This window comes from Phalaenopsis equestris, unplaced genomic scaffold (assembly GCF_001263595.1).
Source record: "Phalaenopsis equestris unplaced genomic scaffold, ASM126359v1 Scaffold000002, whole genome shotgun sequence".
Lineage (NCBI taxonomy): Eukaryota > Viridiplantae > Streptophyta > Magnoliopsida > Asparagales > Orchidaceae > Phalaenopsis > Phalaenopsis equestris.
This window is the reverse complement of record NW_018164444.1, coordinates 29,828,988-29,851,917: the sequence shown is the minus strand read 5'-3', so window position 1 is coordinate 29,851,917 and position 22,930 is coordinate 29,828,988. Positions and strand designations below refer to the sequence as shown.

At 36.7% G+C, this 22,930-nt stretch overlaps 1 protein-coding gene across 1 annotated transcript in view; it reads right to left on the bottom strand.

The window, feature by feature from the left end:
• Nucleotides 1-3,458: 3,458 nt before the first annotated feature.
• LOC110039435 (transformation/transcription domain-associated protein-like) overlaps nt 3,459-22,930 on the bottom strand; it is a 167,596-nt gene continuing 148,124 nt past the window's right edge. The window contains 13 exon segments of the mRNA XM_020744489.1: nt 3,459-3,966; nt 4,061-4,267; nt 15,436-15,584; nt 15,677-16,079; nt 16,435-16,713; nt 17,358-17,789; nt 18,380-18,838; nt 18,930-19,220; nt 19,297-19,557; nt 19,898-20,560; nt 20,563-21,198; nt 21,350-21,779; nt 21,863-22,266. Of these exon segments, the coding sequence (XP_020600148.1) occupies nt 3,847-3,966; nt 4,061-4,267; nt 15,436-15,584; nt 15,677-16,079; nt 16,435-16,713; nt 17,358-17,789; nt 18,380-18,838; nt 18,930-19,220; nt 19,297-19,557; nt 19,898-20,560; nt 20,563-21,198; nt 21,350-21,779; nt 21,863-22,266 (4,734 nt within the window). The 3' untranslated portion in view covers nt 3,459-3,846.

Sequence of the window (22,930 nt, the reverse complement as noted above, 5' to 3'; positions counted from 1 at the left end):
TATTATATATATATATATATCATCAAATTTACTGCACGATTACATTTATACAAATTGTTATAGCTCATGAATGCAAAAAGGCGTACTTCATTTTTAAAATTAATTAATAGTGGTACTTTTGATATGAAGTCAGATATGAGTGGTATAAATGTAAATATGAAAGTTTAGATTTTGGATGTGTAAATATATAAGAATTGTGTTATTTAAAAAATTAACTCTGAATGGCATTTGAAAGCCGGTTGCCCGGTTGGTAGCCCTTGCTTTGTTGACTCCATATGCATTTACGTGCATAAAATTTTGATCTGTAGTCTTACAACATCCAAATCTACACATGACAACAAAGATGTGGTTGATATTAAAATTTTCTAAAATAATATATGCATTTTCATTAATTGGTTGGTTGATATTAAAATATTAAATAAACAAATATCATATGTATGCGGGCGGGCCGCTTGACATCATGTCTTTCGGTGCAGCTTTTGAATAATTTAGAGTTACTGATTTTGATAATTAGCAATAGAAAAGTAATATTAGGTCAAGGCTTAATACTGTCGCCTTAAGATGAAACTAGAGTTGGACTTTCTTTGAACCAAATATTGAAATTTAACAAAGAAAAATAAATATTGATAATGAATTTAAAGCTTCAAATTGCAACAGACAACATTAACATCTGAAATTGCAATAAATTTACAGCACAAAATTAAGACAAATGTTCGATCTCGGGTTTATGTTGTGTCGGTTAGGGTTTGGAACTTCGAGGTGGTGGCAAGGGGCAGCTAGCAAACTAGAAACAAGCATGGAAGGGTTTGTTCTCGGTGGTGAGAGCAAAGAGGAATGCTTTTGGCAAGGTGGCAACAAAGGGGAAGTGGTGAGGGTGAAGGGAGTCGATGTAGGAGAGAAAAGAGAATGTGTAGAAGGAGATATACACTACATGGAAGAGACCAAGATACAGTAGAAACACTAGTTGGAGCTCTAGAATACAACCTTATAGAGGGAAAAGGAAATGTCGACGACCAATTAAAATCACTTAAAAATTGAATCTTAAACATCAAAGAAACATTTAAAAAACCTACTACTATTAGGGCTTGCTTGTTCTCCTGATCACAAAAGTGAAGTGAAATTTTTAATATAAGGAATAGTCTCATCTAATCCCACTAATTCTAAGACTAACTTTAAGAAGTTGATCATTGAATTCACTTTGATTAATACATCAGTTTCTTCAATCCCATGAGAATTGATTGTTCGCCCTTATTTGTATCCAATCAAAAGCTAAGAGACGCTACTTTCTTAGCTTGACGGCATGTCTTTCGGTACAACATTTGGATAATTTAGAGTTACTGATTTTGATAATTAGCAATAGAAAAGTAGTATTATGTCTAGAGTTATCTATAGTTGATTTGGGTCACCTTAAGATGAAACTAGAGTTGGACTTTCTCTGAACCAAATAATGAAATTTAACAAACATTCAAAGAAAAATAAATATTATTAATGAATTTAAAGCCTAAAATCACAACAAATAACATTAAAATCTGAAATTGCAATAAATTTACAGAACAAAACTAAAACTAATGTTCGATCTAGGGTGTATGTTATGTCGGTTAGGGTTTGGAAATCTAGAGTGGTGGCAAGGGGCAGCTAGCTAGCAAGCTAGAAACAAGCATGTAAGGGTTTGTTCTGGGTGGCGAGAGGAAAGAGGAATGATTTTGACAAGGTGGCAACAAAGGGGAAGTGGTGAGGGTGAAGGGAGTCGATGTAGGAGAGAATAGAGAATGTGTAGAAGGAGATATACACCACATGGAGACCAAGATACAGTAGAAACACTAGTTGGAGCTCTAGAATACAACCTTATAGAGGGAAAAGGAAATGTCGACGACCAATTAAAATCACTTAAAAATTGAATCTTAAACATCAAAGAAACATTTAAAAAACCTACTACTATTAGGGCTTGCTTGTTCTCCTGATCACAAAAGTGAAGTGAAATTTTTAATATAAGGAAAGGCTCATCTAATCCCACTAATTCTAAGACTAACTTTAAGAAGTTGATCATTGAATTCACTTTGATTAATACATCAGTTTCTTCAATCCCATGAGAATTGATTGTTCGCCCTTATTTGTATCCAATCAAAAGCTAAGAGACGCTACTTTCTTAGCTTGACGGCATGTCTTTCGGTACAACATTTGGATAATTTAGAGTTACTGATTTTGATAATTAGCAATAGAAAAGTAGTATTATGTCTAGAGTTATCTATAGTTGATTTGGGTCACCTTAAGATGAAACTAGAGTTGGACTTTCTCTGAACCAAATAATGAAATTTAACAAACATTCAAAGAAAAATAAATATTATTAATGAATTTAAAGCCTAAAATTACAACAAATAACATTAAAATCTGAAATTGCAATAAATTTACAGAACAAAACTAAAACTAATGTTCGATCTAGGGTGTATGTTGTGTCGGTTAGGGTTTGGAACTCTAGAGTGGTGGCAAGGGGCAGCTAGCTAGCAAGCTAGAAACAAGCATGGAAGGGTTTGTTCTGGGTGGCTAGAGCAAAGAGGAATGCTTTTGGCAAGGTGGCAACAAAGGGGAAGTGGTGAGGGTGAAAGGAGTCGATGTAGAAGAGAATATTGAATGTGTAGAAGGAGATATACACCACATGGAGATCAAGATACAGTAGAAACACTAGTTGGAGCTCTAGAATACAACCTTATAGAGGGAAAATGAAATGTCGACGACATCCCAATTAAAATCACTTAAAATTGAATTTTAAACTTCAAAGAAACATTTAAAAAACCTACTACTATTAGGGCTGATCATTGAATTCACTTTAATTAATGCATCAGTTTTTCTCAATCCCATGAGAATTGATTGTTCGCCCTTATTTGTATCCAATCAAAAGCTAAGAGACGCTACTTTCTTAGCTTGACATCATGCCTTTCGGTGCAACATTTGGATAACTTAAGAGTTGCTGATTTTGATAATTAACAATAGAAAAGTAGTATTATGTCTAGAGTTATCTATAGTTGATTTTGGTCACCTTAAGATGAAAACTAGAGTTGTACTTTCTCTGAACCAAATAATGAAATTTAACAAACATTCAATAATGAATTTAAAGCCTAAAATTACAACAAATAACATTAAAATCTGAAATTGCAATAAATTTACAAAACAAAACTAAAACTAATGTTCGATCTAGGGTGTATGTTGTGTCGTTTAGGGTTTGGACCTCTGGAGTGGTGGCAAGGGGCAGCTAGCAAGCTAGAAACAAGCATGGAAGGGTTTGTTCTGGGTGGCGAGAGCAAAGAGATTCAAACATTATTGAATGTAAGAGAGAATAGAGAATGTGTAGAAGGAGATATACACCACATGGAGACCAAGATACTGTACAGTTCCATCATCGTTTCCAAACCAGAGATTCAAACATTCAACTAAAAAACCTTGGCAAAATAAAAAAATAATAATAAATCAAATTCAGAACCACGTTTCACTAACTTCAAACATGGCAGGTTAGCATAACTTCACAAACTTCAAAGAAAAATAAAGGAAATTAAAGGAACATTTACATACATACCATACAATTCCTATGTATTTACATATGTAACTCCTAAACTTCAATTTTGGTTGGTATTTATAAAAGGGCCCCAAGAAAAGGGCTTTTACATACACCTAATTCATATAAATTTATCAATACAGCTCCTACATTTTTCTTTTTTACATTTAGGCCACACAATTCTTTCATAATATAACCCAACCCCCCACCAAAAAAAAAAAAAAAAATCACCATTTTAAAGCATATAAATAAGGTGGCATGAATGTAAAAATTGAAGTTTAGGAGTATTATTAGTTTACTTAAAACCAGGGATGCCAAGTTGGATCCATCATGCACAGATTCTTTGGATTCAGAGCAGCTTCAACCAGTTCTGTGACTCCTCTTTGCACAGATTGGGGTGGATCAATTGTATTTTCTTCCTGAAATAAAAAAGAATAATAAAAATTTAAGAATTACGAGAATGTATAAGGGTTAAGCAGATGCAATAAGCAGAATATGGACAGAAGCGCGTACCTCATCTGAAGGCGGAAATGGTGCTATCCCTTTGATACGTTCAATGACATGCTCCACGTTACTCTTAATCTTCTGTTCGAAGTCCAATGGATTGATTCCTCCGGAAGTAACGGGAGCCGAATTCAAGCCGAGGGGTCTTCTCCAAGACCAGGAAAGGAGTTCATCGCGGAAAAACATGGCCAGTTGATACCAAATGTGCTGGCTTTGCTACAATATAACCCAAAAAAATAAATAAATAAAACGCACTTCAGCATGATTGTAACAGAAGAATCCACAAGCACACAAACACTTAAAACAAGAAGGAATTTGATCCGCTTAAACATTCCCAAGTCTATTTTCTGTAGACAGGTGCAGAGATTTGGAAATTGAGCAGGATAATATTATTGAGTAGCAAAAGGGATATAAATATATAATATAAGGGGTATAAAAAAAGGAAAGATATAATACCCAGATCTTCCCTAATAACACCGAAAAGATAAAAAGAAAATGCATAAACTAGAATATATATATATATATATATATATATATATATATATATAAATAACAAGAAAGACAACAAAATAAATAGAAATAACTTCTAATACTCTCTCAAGTTAAACATAGATATCAATCATGTTCAACTTGAATTTGAAGTCGTCAAACAATGGCCAAGAAAGGTTTTTTGTGAGGAAATCTGCAAGGTGGCCACTGGATGGGACAAATAGAATACAAATCTTCCCAAAATCAAGCTTCCCCTTGGTGCGGTGACAATCAATCTCTACATCTTTGGTGCGATCATGGTGGACCGAATTATAAGCAATGTTAATTGCGGCTTTATTATCATAGAACAGTTGTAGGAGAGCAGAGAACCGCGGATGTAATTTGCGGAGAATGATGCGTAGTAACCACAGAGCTTCATAGATTCCCAGACATGAAATGAAACTCAGCTTTTACACTGCTTCGAGCAACCGCCGACTGTTTCTAGATTTTCCAAATGACAAGGTTTCTCCACACGAATGAGGATTACCCAAGGTAGATCGCTAATCATGGTCGGACCCGACCCAATCAGCATCAGTATAAACTGCAATAGAACGAGATATGACTTAAGAATAACAAAACCTGAGCCTGGTGTTCCTTTTAAGCAGTGGATGATCCGTTGGACAACGGTGAGACAGTCCTTATAGGGGTCATGCATGAACTGACTTACAAATATCTATTGCGTGACAAATATCGGGGCACGTGTGCCTTCTTCACAGGAGCAGTATTGGAAACATCAGCCAGTTTCTCATTGAGGTCCATTAGAACAGCCACTGGTTTGCAAAGTAGAACGTTGGTATCTGTCATTAGGTCTATCACATATTTGCGCTAGGAAAGACAAATGCCCCGAGAGAACCGAATAATTTCCATGTCTAAGAAGTATCAGAGAAAATCCAAGTCCTTCATTTCAAAAGATGTGGCCAGAATGTCATTAAAAGATCCCAAGGCTGACAGATCATTACCTGTGAGCACAATATCATCGAAACAGACGATAAGGATGACAATTTGGCCATTAGAGAAATACCAAAAGAAGGGAGTATGATCTAATCGAGACAACCCATGACCCACTACCATCTACGTGAACTTGCTAAGCCAGGCCTGAGGGGATTGATTCAGTCCGTAGAGGGACTTACACAGCCGACACACTTATCCCCCGAAAGCAGTCGAGTCAAAGCCCGGAGGTAGAGACATGTACCTCCCTTTGAGATAGCCATTAAGACATTCTTGACATCCAGTTAGAGTAAGAGCCAATCCAAATTCACAACAAGGGATAACAAGACCCAATTGGTGTTCAATTTAGTAACCGGAGCAAACGTATCCTCATAGTCAAACTCCAAAGATTTGTTAATAGCCTTCGACAACCAACCGTGTTTTCAATTCTTGAGAGAAAGGAGAGGCTGTGGTTTTTACTGTGGGAGGCCTTTAGGGAAGAAAATTCTGCTAAAATTCTCTCTAAGTCTGATTCTCGTGCGCTTGGAGTGTGGAGTATTCGTGGAGTGTTGTTTTCTTTGCCGGAACACTCTCTAAGCTAGCTTTTCGGGTGCTTGTGGTGTGGAGCATTCGTGGTTGTCGTTTTGGAGTCTTTAAGAGGAATATTTCTCTTGGAGTGGTTCTCTTGAAACTATCTTATAATTCTATTTTAAATCTGCTGAAACGAAGTATTCTCCTCCTCTCCTCTATTTTTACACTATTTCGGATGGCATAAAAATATTTCCTATCTCTTCTAGAGCACGTGGAAGAAAGATTGGAGCTTGTTCTGAAACTTTAGCATTAAATAGTCCATGAAAATATTGAAATAGAGCATGTTATGGCTGCCTTTTTTTCTGCTCAAGATACATAGAAAGCATGTTTAGGTTCATTCTTACATGCAAATCTTCTTCTTACACTTCTATTATTTCTATATCTACATGCTGGAAATTTGTGGTTTTCTTTCTTTAAGCAATTTACTTTTAAAAGGAGGATTATTTGTTTAGGAAAAAAGATGGTTTATGCTTCTTTCTTGCTTAAGATGTGTAAAGGTCGTGGATATGAATTTTAAATTGATGCTTGCTCATCTAGAATTTTCTTTTTTTTTTATGTTGAAGCATATGTTGGCACAATACTTTGAAATGTGAGAATTCAAGGGGAAAGTATTTTTTTTAGTTATTTTTGACCTATTTGTTGGATGTTGTTTTGGCTTTGGATCCTTGCTAAAGTCTTTTATTTCTGTTTTTGACCCCCTTGTGAGGGGCTCGGTTTGCCTCCCTGTATGGGCTCGGTTGGCTTTATGATAGCTAAAAATTTAATTTTATTTAGCCTATTTGGTAGGTTCGGTTTGGCTCTTTTGGGACTGAACTTATACTGGAAATTTTTTTATCCTATTTTGGCCCATTCGTTGGATGCGGCTTTGATTCTTTTGAGATGGATTCTTGCTGAAATTTTCTTCTGTTTTCCCTATATGGAAAGTTCGGTTTTAGCTCTTTGAAAGTGGATTCTTCCTGGAATTATGGTTTTGTATGTCTGTCATAATTCTCTGTTTTGCTCTTCTTCCTGGACTCAGATTTACTGGCCATGTTTTCCTGTATGCAAAAAGCTGTTTTACCCCTATGAGGGCTCGGGTTGCCCCTTGTTTTGGGCTTGGTTTACCCCTTTGGTGGGCTCGATTTGGGCTCCTTTTGGTGATTTATGTTGGCTAAAATATCTCACTATTTGGATTATTCCATGGGCTTGGTTTGACACTTTTGTTGGGCATGGTTCGGCTGAGGCCTCCTCTTTAATGCCTCCTCCTCTTGAGATTTTTATTGGTAATCAAGTTTGTCATCCAAAAATTCACGATTTCGATATCTATCTATATGTGGTGATGTTTGGTATAAGTAAATTAACTTACTATCATATTCGCCGAAGGGCATTCATCTCATCAATTACTTCAACTTTTCATGTAGGGTCCACCAATGCTGCCTTAATAGTGTATGGAAGACGATCCGTCAAGGAAAAGCTGTGGAATGAGACATTTTGTCATGGAATAAAGAGAGCAGGCCTAATTGCAAACCTAATTGGTAGAACTCACCTCCTCAGCTGAAGTAGAAGTAATCTCCGCAAGTGAAGTGCCTAGGATGTCGGTCGAGACTGGGGATACTGGGACAAGTCTCAACTGAGGGTTTGATGCGCCAAGTATAGACACGAGGAGTGGGTGGAGAAGATGTTAGTTTGGTATATGGTAGATCCAGTGAGACAGATGGTGCAACGAAAATAATTGCTGGAGGAGGTGGCATATCTAATGGAGTTGGAAAAGGAGTAGTGTCCAAAAGATCTATCGCCCCCTCACTTGAAGCAATATTAGGAAAGTAAGCATCACTTTCAAAGAACGAGATATCGACAGTCACATAGAATTTATTTGTGACAGGATCGAGACACCAATAACTCTTTTGAGTGATAGATATCGGAGGAAGATAATTGAACGGAGATCAAGCTTACAACAAGTTCTGGCAGTGTTCCGAACAAATGCCCTTTTTTTTGCTCTGCTACACCATTTTGTAAAAGTTGTGATAGTGGTTGCCCTTTCAAAAAAAAAAACCCAAATATAGTTAAAAAATTTACAGTCGTTGTCGGTTCGAAAGACTTCAATTGATGTTTTGAATTGGGTCAAAATGAAGGAATGTAAATTTTTGAAGGTGACAGAAGCTTCAGATTGGTCTTTTAATGTATAGACACAAGTCATTCGAGTATGAGTATTAATCAAGGTAAGGAACCACCATTTATTGGTGTAACTATATGTTCGAGAGGATCCCCACAAGTCACTATGAATTAGTGAAAAAAAAAACAGAACGAGCGTAATATTATGGTGGGTATGGTACTTGATGATGTTTAGCTAACCGATAAATCTCACATTTAAAACTCGATAAATTCTTATTAGTAAACATTAAAGAATGTAACTGTTTTACATATTGAAAATTGAGATGACTTAAACGACAGTGTAAAAGCATAATAGGACATTCAGTGTACTGAGAAAGACTACAACTTGGAAAAAGTAGAGTTCGACTACCCACTTAGCAGTTTCAATCATCATTCTCAAACGAGAATCCTGAAAGACAAACCTCAAGAGAGAAATGAGCAACACAACCAAGGTCATATGTCAAACTTAATGATTGACATGAGGTTACACTTACGAAGGTACATGTAACAAATATTCTAGAGTCACGTCTGTTGTTAGAACAACATAACTTTTACCCGTAATGGAACTATAGAAGCCGTCAACAATTTTAACAGTAACTTCTCCAGAGCACGGAGAATATGTGGAGTAGGCTTGAGAACATCCGATCTAATGATCCGAGGCACCTGAATCAATAATTTACGGATTAGAAGAAGCAAAAAAAGTGTCATCAGAATGTTACCTTGACAAACATGGGAGGTCAACGAGTCGGAAGAGAAATAACTAGCTCCAAGTAGTTTGATCTAGTGCTCCATCTGAATCTTAATGAAGTCTAGTGATTTTGGGATGTTCCAAGTGGGAGGCGGTTGTACTGTCGTCGCTTCTGAGGTTGTAGTGAGACCCTTAGTAGCGGAGGATTTGGTTGAAAGTTTATACGTTGGTTTCCCGTGGAGCTTTCAACACTTGTCACGGGTATGATTGGGTTTGTGACAATAATCATAAGTGGAGTGATTAGCCGGTGATGAGGTGGAGGTTTGAGCATTATTAGAGACCAAGACGGACGGTTCGGCTGGAGTGAAGGTGTTGATCATGACAAGTATTCGGCTTCCTTCACGGCGTACCTCAGTGAATGAGTTGAAGGGAATTGAAACCCATGATCATTTTCCACAATTTTCTATGAGGGAAAGATCCGTTGAAGAGTCTCATGTGTAGTCATTGTAGAGATTGCATTACATCCATAAGGCCACCAAGTCATTATAGTATTGGGTCACGATCTTTGATCCCTATTTTGCAGCGTGAATCTTCTTGGAAACCTCATAAAGTTGGTTGGAGTTTCTTACACCCGAGTAGGTATCACGAGCTATCGTCCATAGGGCACTTGCAGATGGAAGAAACATATACGAACAACCAACCGTAGTCTTCATGGAATTAATCAGCCAAGACATGACCATGGAATTCTACACTTCTCATGCTCTATACGTCAGATCAATTTTCGAAGGTTCATGAATCATCCTTGTGACATGGCCAAATTTCTCGCATCCTTTAACACAATAACATGGCTTTGGACAATTGGAGAAAATTAGAATTGTTAAGTTTATAGGTGGTGATCGGGAAGTTCATGTGGTTTGCAAGTCCTACGGTCTGTGGAGGGATTGAGGTCGGCATCAATACTCTAATGGACTCAAGTATATTGTCGAAAGAATGCTCGGTGGTAGAGGAGTCCGCAATGATTCTGATTGAGCCAAAAGTAAGGTTGGATAGCTAAGACAGAAGGATTCTGACTGTTGGAGGAAGGGCCGATGACTGAAAATCCCGCAATGAAAGATCAGGCTGTAGGCAACGTTGTTGTCGATCAGGCCCTAGTTGGAGATCAAGTCAAAGAAGTAGGAAATTGACACCCAAATCTTTCCTAATAACACTCAAAAGATAAAAAAAAAAGACAACAAAATAAATAGAAATAACTTTTAATAAAATAACTTCTAACAATAAAATAATAATAATAACAATAGAAGTAATACTAATATGTTGACCTCATTTTGAGGTCACTACTCTTTTTCTTAGGATCCTAGGATCTAGCTCTAGGAGTTCCTATTAACCATCTTAGAAAACTAGAATTGGGACACACCCTTTTTAGAAATGCAAGTCACCTCCAATTTTTCCTGTGATGTCTCACATTAATATTCTCAAAATCATTGTCTTATGGACGAGCGGTTAAGGGCTATTGTGTGGAGACTCAGGGAGAAGTTCTCAATAGGATTTCAAGCCCTAGGAAAACCTTGTCAGGACTTTATCATCACACACACTCACCAAATGCACAGAATTCACTAAATTGCACAAGATTGAACTTAAATTGAGTCTAAAGAATGGGTGAAAATGCGAACATCGGACGACCTCCGACGACAAATTGGACTGCGCTAACGCGTTCAGAACACCAATTTTTGTAGGAGAAGAAACCAATATTGCCATAATTTCCGACACAATAAAATTGCATGCAAATCGATGAATTCGTCAAAACGACTTCCGGTGGCAAAACGGACAGCGCCAGTGCGTCCGGAACGCAAAAATTACCTAAAAAATTCGTTCATTTTTTATATGCTATGACGCACGAATAAAAGGGACAGATCAAATTTTATTTTTCAAAATATTTGGTATTTTTATAATTATATCAATAATTCTAATCTAATTTAAACCCTAAACTCTATTTACACCTCTACCCGCACATTTGGCCTTTCGTTCGACCCGTCCTGTGGCTCGAACAGGTGTTACACTCGGCTCGTCTCACTCTCGTTCGTGCCCTAGCTCTCGTGGAAGATCCACGCAGCCACCTTCTCCTCTCCCGTCTCTTCCCCTTTTAAGTTGTTGAAAAATTCTTGAGAGAAAGGAGAGGCTGTGGTTTTTACTGTGGGAGGCCTTTAGGGAAGAAAATTCTGCTAAAATTCTCTCTAAGTCTGATTCTCGTGCGCTTGGAGTGTGGAGTATTCGTGGAGTGTTGTTTTCTTTGCCGGAACACTCTCTAAGCTAGCTTTTCGGGTGCTTGTGGTGTGGAGCATTCGTGGTTGTCGTTTTGGAGTCTTTAAGAGGAATATTTCTCTTGGAGTGGTTCTCTTGAAACTATCTTATAATTCTATTTTAAATCTGCTGAAACGAAGTATTCTCCTCCTCTCCTCTATTTTTACACTATTTCGGATGACATAAAAATATTTTTTATCTCTTCTAGAGCACGTGAAAGAAAGATCGGTGCTTGTTCTGAAACTTTAGTATGAAATAGTCCATGGAAATATTGAAATAGAGCATGTTATGGCTGCCTTTTTTTCTGCTCAAGATACATAGAAAGCATGTTTAGGTTCATTCTTACATGCAAATCTTCTTCTTACACTTCTATTATTTCTATATCTACATGCTGGAAATTTGTGGTTTTCTTTCTTTAAGCAATTTACTTTTAAAAGGAGGATTATTTGTTTAGGAAAAAAGATGGTTTATGCTTCTTTCTTGCTTAAGATGTGTAAAGGTCGTGGATATGAATTTTAAATTGATGCTTGCTCATCTAGAATTTTCTTTTTTTTTTATGTTGAAGCATATGTTGGCACAATACTTTGAAATGTGAGAATTCAAGGGGAAAGTATTTTTTTTAGTTATTTTTGACCTATTTGTTGGATGTTGTTTTGGCTTTGGATCCTTGCTAAAGTCTTTTATTTCTGTTTTTGACCCCCTTGTGAGGGGCTCGGTTTGCCTCCCTGTATGGGCTCGGTTGGCTTTATGATAGCTAAAAATTTAATTTTATTTAGCCTATTTGGTAGGTTCGGTTTGGCTCTTTTGGGACTGAACTTATACTGGAAATTTTTTTATCCTATTTTGGCCCATTCGTTGGATGCGGCTTTGATTCTTTTGAGATGGATTCTTGCTGAAATTTTCCTCTGTTTTCCCTATATGGAAAGTTCGGTTTTAGCTCTTTGAAAGTGGATTCTTCCTGGAATTATGGTTTTGTATGTCTGTCATAATTCTCTGTTTTGCTCTTCTTCCTGGACTCAGATTTACTGGCCATGTTTTCCTGTATGCAAAAAGCTGTTTTACCCCTATGAGGGCTCGGGTTGCCCCTTGTTTTGGGCTTGGTTTACCCCTTTGGTGGGCTCGATTTGGGCTCCTTTTGGTGATTTATGTTGGCTAAAATATCTCACTATTTGGATTATTCCATGGGCTTGGTTTGACACTTTTGTTGGGCATGGTTCGGCTGAGGCCTCCTCTTTAATGCCTCCTCCTCTTGAGATTTTTATTGGTAATCAAGTTTGTCATCCAAAAATTCACGATTTCGATATCTATCTATATGTGGTGATGTTTGGTATAAGTAAATTAACTTACTATCATGTCTTGTGTGATGAAAATGGGTTCGATCTTAATGATGTATAATAGCTTTTCCATTCACTCTCTTATGTATATCAAATACAATGCAATGACATTACTTATGGTGGCTTTCCCCTTTGCTGTGAAGCTAATTTTGGTGAAGTTGGTTGCTGTTCTTGTTGTCCCTAATCGTGAACTTTAAGTGTGGAGGCTTTCCTCCTAATGCCCCTACTCGTGGGACTATTTTGTGGTGGTTTTTCTCTTTTTCCTGCCCCTACCCGTGAACATTTCAGCTGGGTTGATTTCTTTTGTCTTGCCTGGCTATTTCCTGTTTTCTCCTTTGCCGTGAGTTTGGCTTGGTGGTTTTGGTATGCTGTCTTTGTCATGAGATTGGTTTGGTGGCTTTTGTCTGCTACCTTTATCCGTGGACATCCCAGTTGGTTCCATTTGTCCTGTTTGACTGATTCTTTGTTGTTCCTCACTAAATACATTTATATGAGTGATTTCATGGCTTATCTGACATAAAAAAACTTTTGATTAAAGATGGAATTGAATGGATTTGATATTGGCATAGCTTTTGGAAATTTAGAAAGTTGTTTCCTATGGATTACTCTCTTTCGCTTTGTGACATATGAAAAGTTCTTGAAACTTTATTTCGAGAAATCATGAAGTTGATATAAATTGAATTCATGAAGGGTTTGGAAATTCATAAAATTATCATTTGGAAAGAATACCCTTCTGGGCTTGATCCAATTATATACAATTTGAGAAAATGATATCATTTTTGGATTGATTCAAGGATCTTGGGCTCTCTTTTGAGGATTATTTCACCCTTCTTGTCTTTCAATCTTTTGGGTGAATCAATTCCTCCTCTCTCATCCCAATTTTAGTCTTTTTTTTTCTTGTTTCTTGGTTCGGTTTTCTGTGCTTATGTCTGATACATAAGTGTCCATGTATAGTCTTTTGTTATATGTGAAATCATCAAACAATGTCACAAGTAGGTCGATTTTGTTTTAGGGCAAAAGACGATGATGATAAAGGTACGCCGGTGATAGAGCAGAATGATATCTCATCCTACAACACCAGGACTCAATTCTGGGACCTTATGAACTGTAGGATTCACTGACATAAGACTAGAGGGGGACCTGTAACTTCTTAGGTTGTTGGTGGTCCTAGACCCAATGACGTGATCGACTTGTGGACAACTATATTTTTTAAAAATTGATAAAACCAATTGATAAGAACAGATATAATATTTATAAAAAATATTTTTATTACAAAATTAATATAACTTTTTCTTTTGTGTTATGCTTGAAATATATGTGCATGCTAAAATATAATTTTAAAATGTGTTACAAATTGGTTGTCCACTTATTGATTACCGATACCGGGCTAAGGAGTACCCTCCTAAGTTAGATTTAGTAGGATATTCTTCTAGTAGAATGATATATAGCCTAGCCCCGACCCGAGTGCTTGCGGTCCCCTCTTTTCGGACTTTTTCATATGTTTTTTTGAAATTTTTAGACAAAGCACTCGTGGTCTTTTCTCCGGGATTTTCCCGAAGTTTTGATAGTTTTATTTAAATTATTACCCGCCAATTTTTCCCGAGTTTTCCATTGTGGATTATTTGTCGATTTTCTCGAGTTTTCTAGACAATTTTTCTTTTATTTATACAGTGAATAATAGCTAGCTTAAAGAAGCAGCAGGTCTCCCAACTATACATGTTTGATTTATATTACAACATTTTATTTCACGGCATGTTATGCTGTTCTCCTGGCATGTTATACTGTTCTCCCAGCATGTTATACTCTTCTTTTATACCGCATGCTTTATTGCTTTGATACACACTATGCCTTAGTATAGGAAAACTTAGTGATTACATAGGATTGACTTCAAACCCGAAGATGCTACAACGAGGAGCTTGGAGCAGATACGGTAGGCGGCATGACGAGGACATTTAGAAGAGGAACATCAAAACACATTTATAACACCGATCACTTTCTTTAGTTTAAATAACAACCCATAGGAGTTTGATGTGGTTTGCCGAGCGCAACATAAACCTTCATATATCACCTTTAGGCTTTTGCACAACTCTGTTGTGCAATTATAAGTCCTAACACTTTAAGATTCTGAGGTTACCGTACAGTACGGTGTAAATCCTCCTATCTTTTTAGGTTATTTGCACGATCAGATATCATGTGAATATAAGTCCTAAATTCTAAATAAATTGCAGAATTAAAACATTAAATAACATCATTTCAAATACATAAAGCCAAACCATAGGATAGTTGGGAGGTCCCCCGGGTTCTTCCTGGATCTGTGATATCCCTTACTTTTCATTTCTTTGGATTCCTTAAACTAACTGTTCCTATTTTGAGTCACTCTCATTTGATTTTCCTGTGTCCAATCTTGGAAACCTAAAATTTGAAATCTGGAAAGTAAAACCACTGATCTTAATCGAGAGTTTTCTTAAGTGACCCCGATCATTTAAGATGTAATTAATTATAGGGGTTTGCCTCTATAGGGAACTTGGAACCCAGGTATAATAAACTCTATCTAATCCTTATATTAGGCGGCCTCATATAAAATATTTCACAGACCAAACGGATGCCACAAATTCTTTAGTTTAGGTGATTAAGTCTACTACAAGTGATATGTTTATCTTTCGGGATAAATGTATTACTTGTGGTATCGTGCTTAGTCATCCAAATTATCCAAAATGTGATACCCGTTTGGTCTCATCTATTTTTAAAATCAAAATGTTACTTTCAAAAATCATATTTATATCAAAACTATTTTCATATTTTTAGAAAATTAAAACAGCCGACATAATAATAAAATGGTAAACTTGCGCCAATTACATTATTATCAAAACAAAACAATGACAGCTAACCTTGGGCGAGGAAATAGATTGTGCAGCAGAACACATGGCAGAGACAATGAGACCTTCAACTCCAAAATTTGAGAAGAATGATTGCATGTTGCGAGTCAACCGAAAAGGTACTGGTTCGTTGAATTCGATCATTCCATTTGAATCATAAGCTGAAGAAGTACATGGAAAAAAAGGATCTCAAACACTATTTGCATATGAATTCATTATGCATTAAAATAAATTAAAAAAGATCACACGTTACCAGGGTGAAAATCAGTCTGAAAAATCTTTCCGGTGTTTTTCGCAAATAAAGTCTTATTCGGGGAGCGACCGCCAATTTGCAACATGTATGACATAAAGCATGAAAGTGCTAGCTGGACAGCAAATTGCTTCTTGAATGTCCAAAGATGGTTACCATTTGGGATTGTCTTGTACATGTACTGGGAAAAGATGTTATCATTCACCAAAGTTCTTGTGATATCACTATATGCCTGCAAGCGAAGTTCCACTACTCCTTCAGGAGATATCTGTCCGGAGATGGCTTGATTGAGTTGTTCCTTGAAAGTAGTGATTGGCATATCCGCCTCACGATTGTTCCGCGCACAATTTATCTCATATACCTCGAGAAATGTGCTATACATGAGGTCGTCCTCTACCATTCGAACCTTCAGGGAAAAAGTAATGTTAAATGTAATAAATAAACAAAAGGAAGATTTACATACATACCACTCAATTCCTATGTATTTACATATCTCACACCTAAATTTTAATTTTTACGCATAAGACACCCTAACTATGCATGGAAAGTGTACTTTTGATGTGATATAAAAAATTAGGGTGGCATAAATGCAAAAAGCAAAAATTTTAATGTTTGGCATGTAAATACATAGGAATTGTGTGGTATGTATCTAAATGCCCCAAAACAAAAATATAAAAAAAATTTTCATAGCTTCTAATAATGGAGATCTGCTGATAGCTATGCAAGAAATTTATAAAACAAAAATGAAAGAGAATTTTCACCTGTGACCAAACCGGTATTATAATTGGTGTATGAATCATTAGATGGCGCCGCCTTGACTCTTTATTCTTGTCAAACATCCGATTCAAGACTCGAAAGAGCTGGAGAATGCGTTCATCGCTCCTAGCATTAGGAGTAAGAGATGTCTGAACGATAAAATGGCGCTGGGAACCATCAGACCCCATAAGTGTGAGGCGCCGAAAACTGCTACCATGTCTCCGAACAATAGGAATGTCAGCCCCAATTCTTTCCAACTTTATGGTATGATCAGGCGGGACTTCCTAGATTTTATTTTTTCAATCAAAAAAAAAAAAAAAAATATTGAAAATGCTTATGATACAAGAAGCAAAATTTATCAAATGAAAGCAGAATGTGAGATAAAAAACATACCATAAAGTTTTAGTTGAAAATGTTGCACAAACAAGTATATGAGAACATGGACACAAGACACTTCTATTATTAAAAATATTAGACATGGACACATGATTACAAGACACTTCTTTTATTAAAAATATTGGACATCGACACACGATTATAATAAAAATTATTAAAAAAGATATTACAAATTAAATATATAAAATATTAAAACTAATACAAAAGAAAAAAATAAGAAATTAATACCATTAATTTTTAAAAACTTTTAGTTAAACATTAAATTTTTATTTAATGGATAGCAAGATAAAATTATATAGGTTTAACTTTTAAATAAAAAATGAATTACTTTTTTTAATGTTAACTGAATAAAAAAAAGAGTCACAAATATCCGAAACACTTGTCCCATTTTTCTAAAATTATTTAAATCGGACATGTCGGGCCCATTTTTAAGGTGTGTCGGGCATGCATCCGTGTCCACTGCTTGGCTATTTAATCAGAGATATCCGTGTATAGCAGCCAAAAAATCAAGGCAGTATAATAGCAAACCAACCTGATCAGTAAAATACTGTCCTGGAACCTCCACCTCTACAACATGAAAATCCCGCAACACTTTACTCTCTTCTTCTAATTTCAAAACAGCTGGAAACCTATCCTCAAGATTGCTCTGGAGAATATTTTTCCAGTGCTTCAGCCGATCGGTTAATTCTAAAAGGGTAGCCGGAAATGTGTTTGTGCTCTCGGGATCCAGATCGCGTTCAAAATCCTGTTTATATTCTCTCACAAAATCAACATGCTTGTTCACCGCATCTGCAGAGAAACAAGCCCTACAAACACCGGATAACTCCTTTTTAAGAGATTGTGGAACCTCAGCAGTGGTAGCGGTTGGATACTTGTAGCAACGATGAAGTAATGCATTAACAACAGCAAGAAGCCGCTCCTCTGGAAGAGTAACAAATCTTGAACCTATTTCTGATAGTAAAGCCTGGAAATTGAACAACTCATCCAGTATTAGAACGTGATGCAATTTAATAAAGACAAACAATTATACATATTTTTCAATATCACTTAGTATTTTGATGCCTAAAATGATGAATATATAGCTTATGTTCCTTAAATATGAGAATGGGCTTAAGAATCCATAGCAGGACTTCTCAAAAAGAATATTCAATAAAAAATAGTAGAACGGAATGGAACAGAGAAAACGACATCACAATACATGCCAAGGAGTTCTTCAACTTTTCCAAATCTACAGGTGATGAAATGGTTTCCAATTATGTGGGCAAGGGATTATTGATTCTGGTAGTGGTTATATTTTGGGAAATTTACAAACGCAGCACACACTTCTAATGAATTTACATCTCGCACCTAAATTTCATATTTAGGTACACAATTCTTTGGCACTTTAAACCTATGCATGAAAAGGTGTATTTCACTCTTTAAAAGTGATAATGGTACCATTTTTATGTGATATTAAAGATTTGTATTCTATGTGTGCAAATATGAAAGTTTAAGTGTTAGATATGTAAATACATATACCATGTGCTATGTATGCAAATGCTCAAATACTTTTACCTCGAGTTCGCTAGCCAAGTTAGGGTGCTTGTTCCTAAGAGCTTCCATTACGTCCTTCGCAGCATCAAATGCAATACCAGCAGAAGCAGCCCAACCAAGTGCAGTATTACGCCTAAATGCAAGTGGATTATTTTCTTGAGCCGCTGCAGCTTGTGGAGTCTGCTCATGCCCAGAATTGACCGCAGCATCAGAATTAGCTGGTTTGTCAGGATCCTGCCCTTGAGAACTTCCTCCATCATGAGAAACAGAATTACTGCCACTTTGGGGGCCTGCATGAATAAGGCTTTCGGAAGGAACATGATTCAGACCTCTTCCATTTCCATCAGACATACTACCATTGGATCCTGAAATAGCTTGTTGTATGCGATGTTGGGCAGATGATATATTCCTTCCAAAGTCGGATTTATTAGCAACATCACGTCTTTCCATGAGATATGTTCGTAACCAGTAGTACAAAGCCTGCAAATGATTTAATGAAATCTGAATTTGCTGAACTAACAGTGATATAGCTTATCAAATTCATGAAAAGTAGGAGCATGGATCTATATACCTGAGGATACACAGTAGCAATTTTTAGAAGAACTAGCTTACAATGTGGTGCTTCGCTCCTTTGCAAAGACAGTAGGAGCTGAGGTATCCATGAAAGCCAGACCCAATGTGGTAACTGGTCCAAGTATTTATCAAAAGCTCTTCCAACAGGTTCATTTGTGGTATCAAAGCTAAGATGGTAAAGTATGCGAGCTAAATGACTCCTAGAATTTGAAACACCATATTTGATGCCCTGAAAGAAGCAACTCACAGCATATTCTAACCACATTTCATCATGTGTTTCCTTAAAAACCTGCCAGGATACATATATTTGAGTTGTCAATAATAAATGAAGAAAAAAAAATTAAAAGGATGTGAACATTGTATACCATATCACAATAATTTCCCCAACTTATCCAACCCTTTGGCAAATGTTTGAAAAGACTTATAGCATTGGAATATGCAAGATTAGCATTCTCACAATCATTCATCTTTAGCAAAAAGTCTCCTTTGATGCGAAATATTTCTGCTTGGTTTTTCACAGGGAAGTACTCGAGATTAGTGTTGTTGATCAAGTTGAGACCACTGGTTAGTTCTCCTTGCATTTCCAGATAAGCTTTTGCCTGTTCTCTTATTTTCACAAAGGCTTCCTGCAAAATGGTGGAGCATGAGAAATTAAAAAAAAAATGAAATGCAATATTAGATGGACTTTCTATCCTTAGGAGAATGTTCATAATGAGAACCAAGCAAGATGAATGATTAAATCAACATGAAAAGTAGTAAAGCAAAACAAAAAGTAGCTTTCATATTGTACGTGAACATGGAATGTATGATTATATGTTTCAAGATCACAAAGCAGAACCAGAAAAGAAAAACAAAGAGAGAAAGGCCTACACTTTACCTCCTAAAGGGAGAAATTTTCATCCCATATAAAATATATAGAGACAAACTAGAACGATAGAAGTTAAAAAATACCATGCATTATATTACCTGCACTTCCATGGTAGAATGGCCATACATCTTGTCGAGAATTGTCACACAAACATCATAAAGACCATGCTTACGGGCAATGTGGGCAAGCTTATTCACATTCCAAGCTTTGTCTCGGTAACCAAGATGATGAAGCTGTGGATTTGTTGATGCGAAATCCTTAAATGCATCAATTACAGCATTATATATTTCATTTCTCCACTGAAGTAAATCATACCAAACTGTCATGTTATCCCATTCATTAGGAGTTCTAAGCCTCCATGTTTCGAAGATATCTTTGAGTTCTGCATATCCACTGTGAACACCAGAGCCAGAATTTCCAGAAGTTTGCTTGTTTCCATTGGAAATATCAAGTATAATTCTGGCTGATTCTTGGACCTCAACAAGCTGCTGAAACTGCTGCAAAAGTGGTGTGCGGGATTGAACAGACATCTCAGGCAATTGCCACCACTGTTCTAGTGAAAGTTCAACACCTTTGGACACAGTACCTTCAGCATCTGCTACACCACCTGTATTTCTATCATGAAGAGAAAAAAATGCTTGAACAATACGAAGTTTTGGTGTCTCTTCCAATTGAGCCTTTTGAATTACATTATCCTTCAGATAGGCCCAATCCGGAACCTTCCAAAGGCAATCATAAAGAATTTCATAGTTCTCCACACTCTCTTTCCGAACTCTGTCAATGCATCCCACTGACTTAGCTGACTAGCGCAATAAAGCCACTCCTCTTCCCAAAGACACATTTCAGCCTTGGGAACTGTATTGTTGTAAGTACCCTGAGTGGCCTTGATCATTGCCTGAAAAAAGAGGCTTTGAGCATGCTGCCAGTAACCATGCTGAACAAGGGATAGGCCAGCTCTTGTTTCTGCGGTAATTGACCTTCTCTTCCACAAACCACATCTTATATCATCTTCGTTCAGCAGTCGATAAAGCTCAGCAAGTGATTCGGAACATTTTGGCTCATTCATGAACAGCATGACATGACTCTCAAGTAAAGCCAAAGAGATATGCCAGGCATTGTAAGTCTTCCCAACATATTTGATTAGCTCGCTTGGCATTCGAGGCTGGGGGTGACACAAATGAATACCTTCTAGGAGTGCTTGCACAACATTAGGTCTGCTTGCTTGTTGCTTCTTGTGGTAGTCCTTAGATAGAAGTGATATAATGGGTTTAGCCAGAGAAACCTGCTCTTCTTTCTGAAGGGTGACCCAAACTATTGGGAAAATCAATACCCATAAATGATATGCAACATTAGGATCTGCATAGGCTAATTCCCTTAAAGGAATCACAAGATCAGCAACCTAGAAAGGAAAACAAACTTGAAATTATTACCACATTCTCAAATCAGATACAGGTCAATGATACATCACACTACAACATCCGTAACAAAAATATTTAAAAATACTGGAATGAAAAGTTGAAAAAAGAAAAATGTGATAAAGACATTTTTACCTGAAGTTTACTCATTTCATTCAGAAACTGAGCATGCTTGTTCAGCAGAAATTCAAATGTAAGCGGAGCAGTCTCAGGGCCATCTTGAGCATCAGATACCTGCGGCAGAACACCTGAACGGTCCAGGAATGGTCCTGATACCATAAGTGGTGGTGCTCGAGCAGAATTTGGGGCAAGATTGATTGGCTCATTTTCCACTAGAACTGCCAACAGAAGATCAAGGCCTTGCTTTAGCCAGAAAACATCGCCCACGGCTTCCCAGTCCTGAAATTGGATGATATACTGAAGCCTGATGAATAATGTTTTATCAAGAGAATTATGGTAAAGTTGGAAGAACCGCTGTCTAATTTCTGGATCCTTTGCTCTTAGGCCCAGCATATATTGCATCTCCACCTTGTGAAAAACCTCATGGCGAAGTGCCAATTGATACCTAGTAGCCATAAAGTGGATAAGCTAAATACAAAAAATAGGAAACAAATAAAAAAGGGCAAGTATTTAAGTTGTAACTTATACTTGCTTGAATCTGCACATAAACCATATAAAAGCTCAAGATATTTCATGTCCCATTCTTCTAATGTAGTTTGTGAGAAGTCCCTCCTATCAACTAGTGACAGCTTCTGTAGATAGGAAACAATGTCCTTCGGAGCAAGAGAGCTTGAAGTTCCAGATGAAACATGCTTGCAATCATCCTCAATCCAGAATTTTATTGCATCTAGTATGCACAGTAACACAGTCGAATCTGTTCCTTTCTCAGAGAGTAAAACATGCAGTGTTTGAGTTATCAGCCTTTTACATTCAGAAAACTGCATGACTCTTTCACTGATTAGATTTATGATGCATTTCATATTTGAGATGACAGATCCAGAATCATTAGCGCTTCGCATGCAAGCAGATGAATCCAAATCAGATTTCTGTCCCTGTTAGAAGAATGCTCCATATTAAGAACAAGATGGTCAAATCGATAAAAATTCAACAAGGTAAATATTAAAAGCAAATTTTCTTCATTAAACCAAACAATGCAGATTGGGGCTATTTTGAAAAGACAAAATAAGTTGGAGCGGAAAATCGGATAACTTTTGGAAATAAAATCCTTCACAAATACCTAAAACACTAGGAAGATAGTGACTCAGACTGCTCTCCAAACTCTTTAAAAGGATCAAAGCTATTGATTGGAAGATTTGGACAAGGATATTATTCTACTTATTTGATGTGATTGGAATATTCATGAAAAAATAGCTATTTTTTATTACTGATATTAGATGCGCTATTTGAATTTAAATATCACATTTATTTCCTTCATTTTTCTCTTGATATCGCTTGATACAGCCTTGCCAAAATTACAAGAATTCCTTTCCTGTGCCTGTTGTGATATTTGTACGCTATAACATTAAGTGTTGATGGTCCCCTATCTTGTGTTTGTTCATGGCTAAAAAGACTTCCTGGTAATTTCTGGCAGCCCGAGAATAAGCAATGGCTTGAGAGCAACTGGAGAATCATCAACTACCGCAGGTATGAAACCTGCAAGAACTGTTCATAAATCACCAACCTCAATTTATGAATATAGATCCCTGAGAATTACAC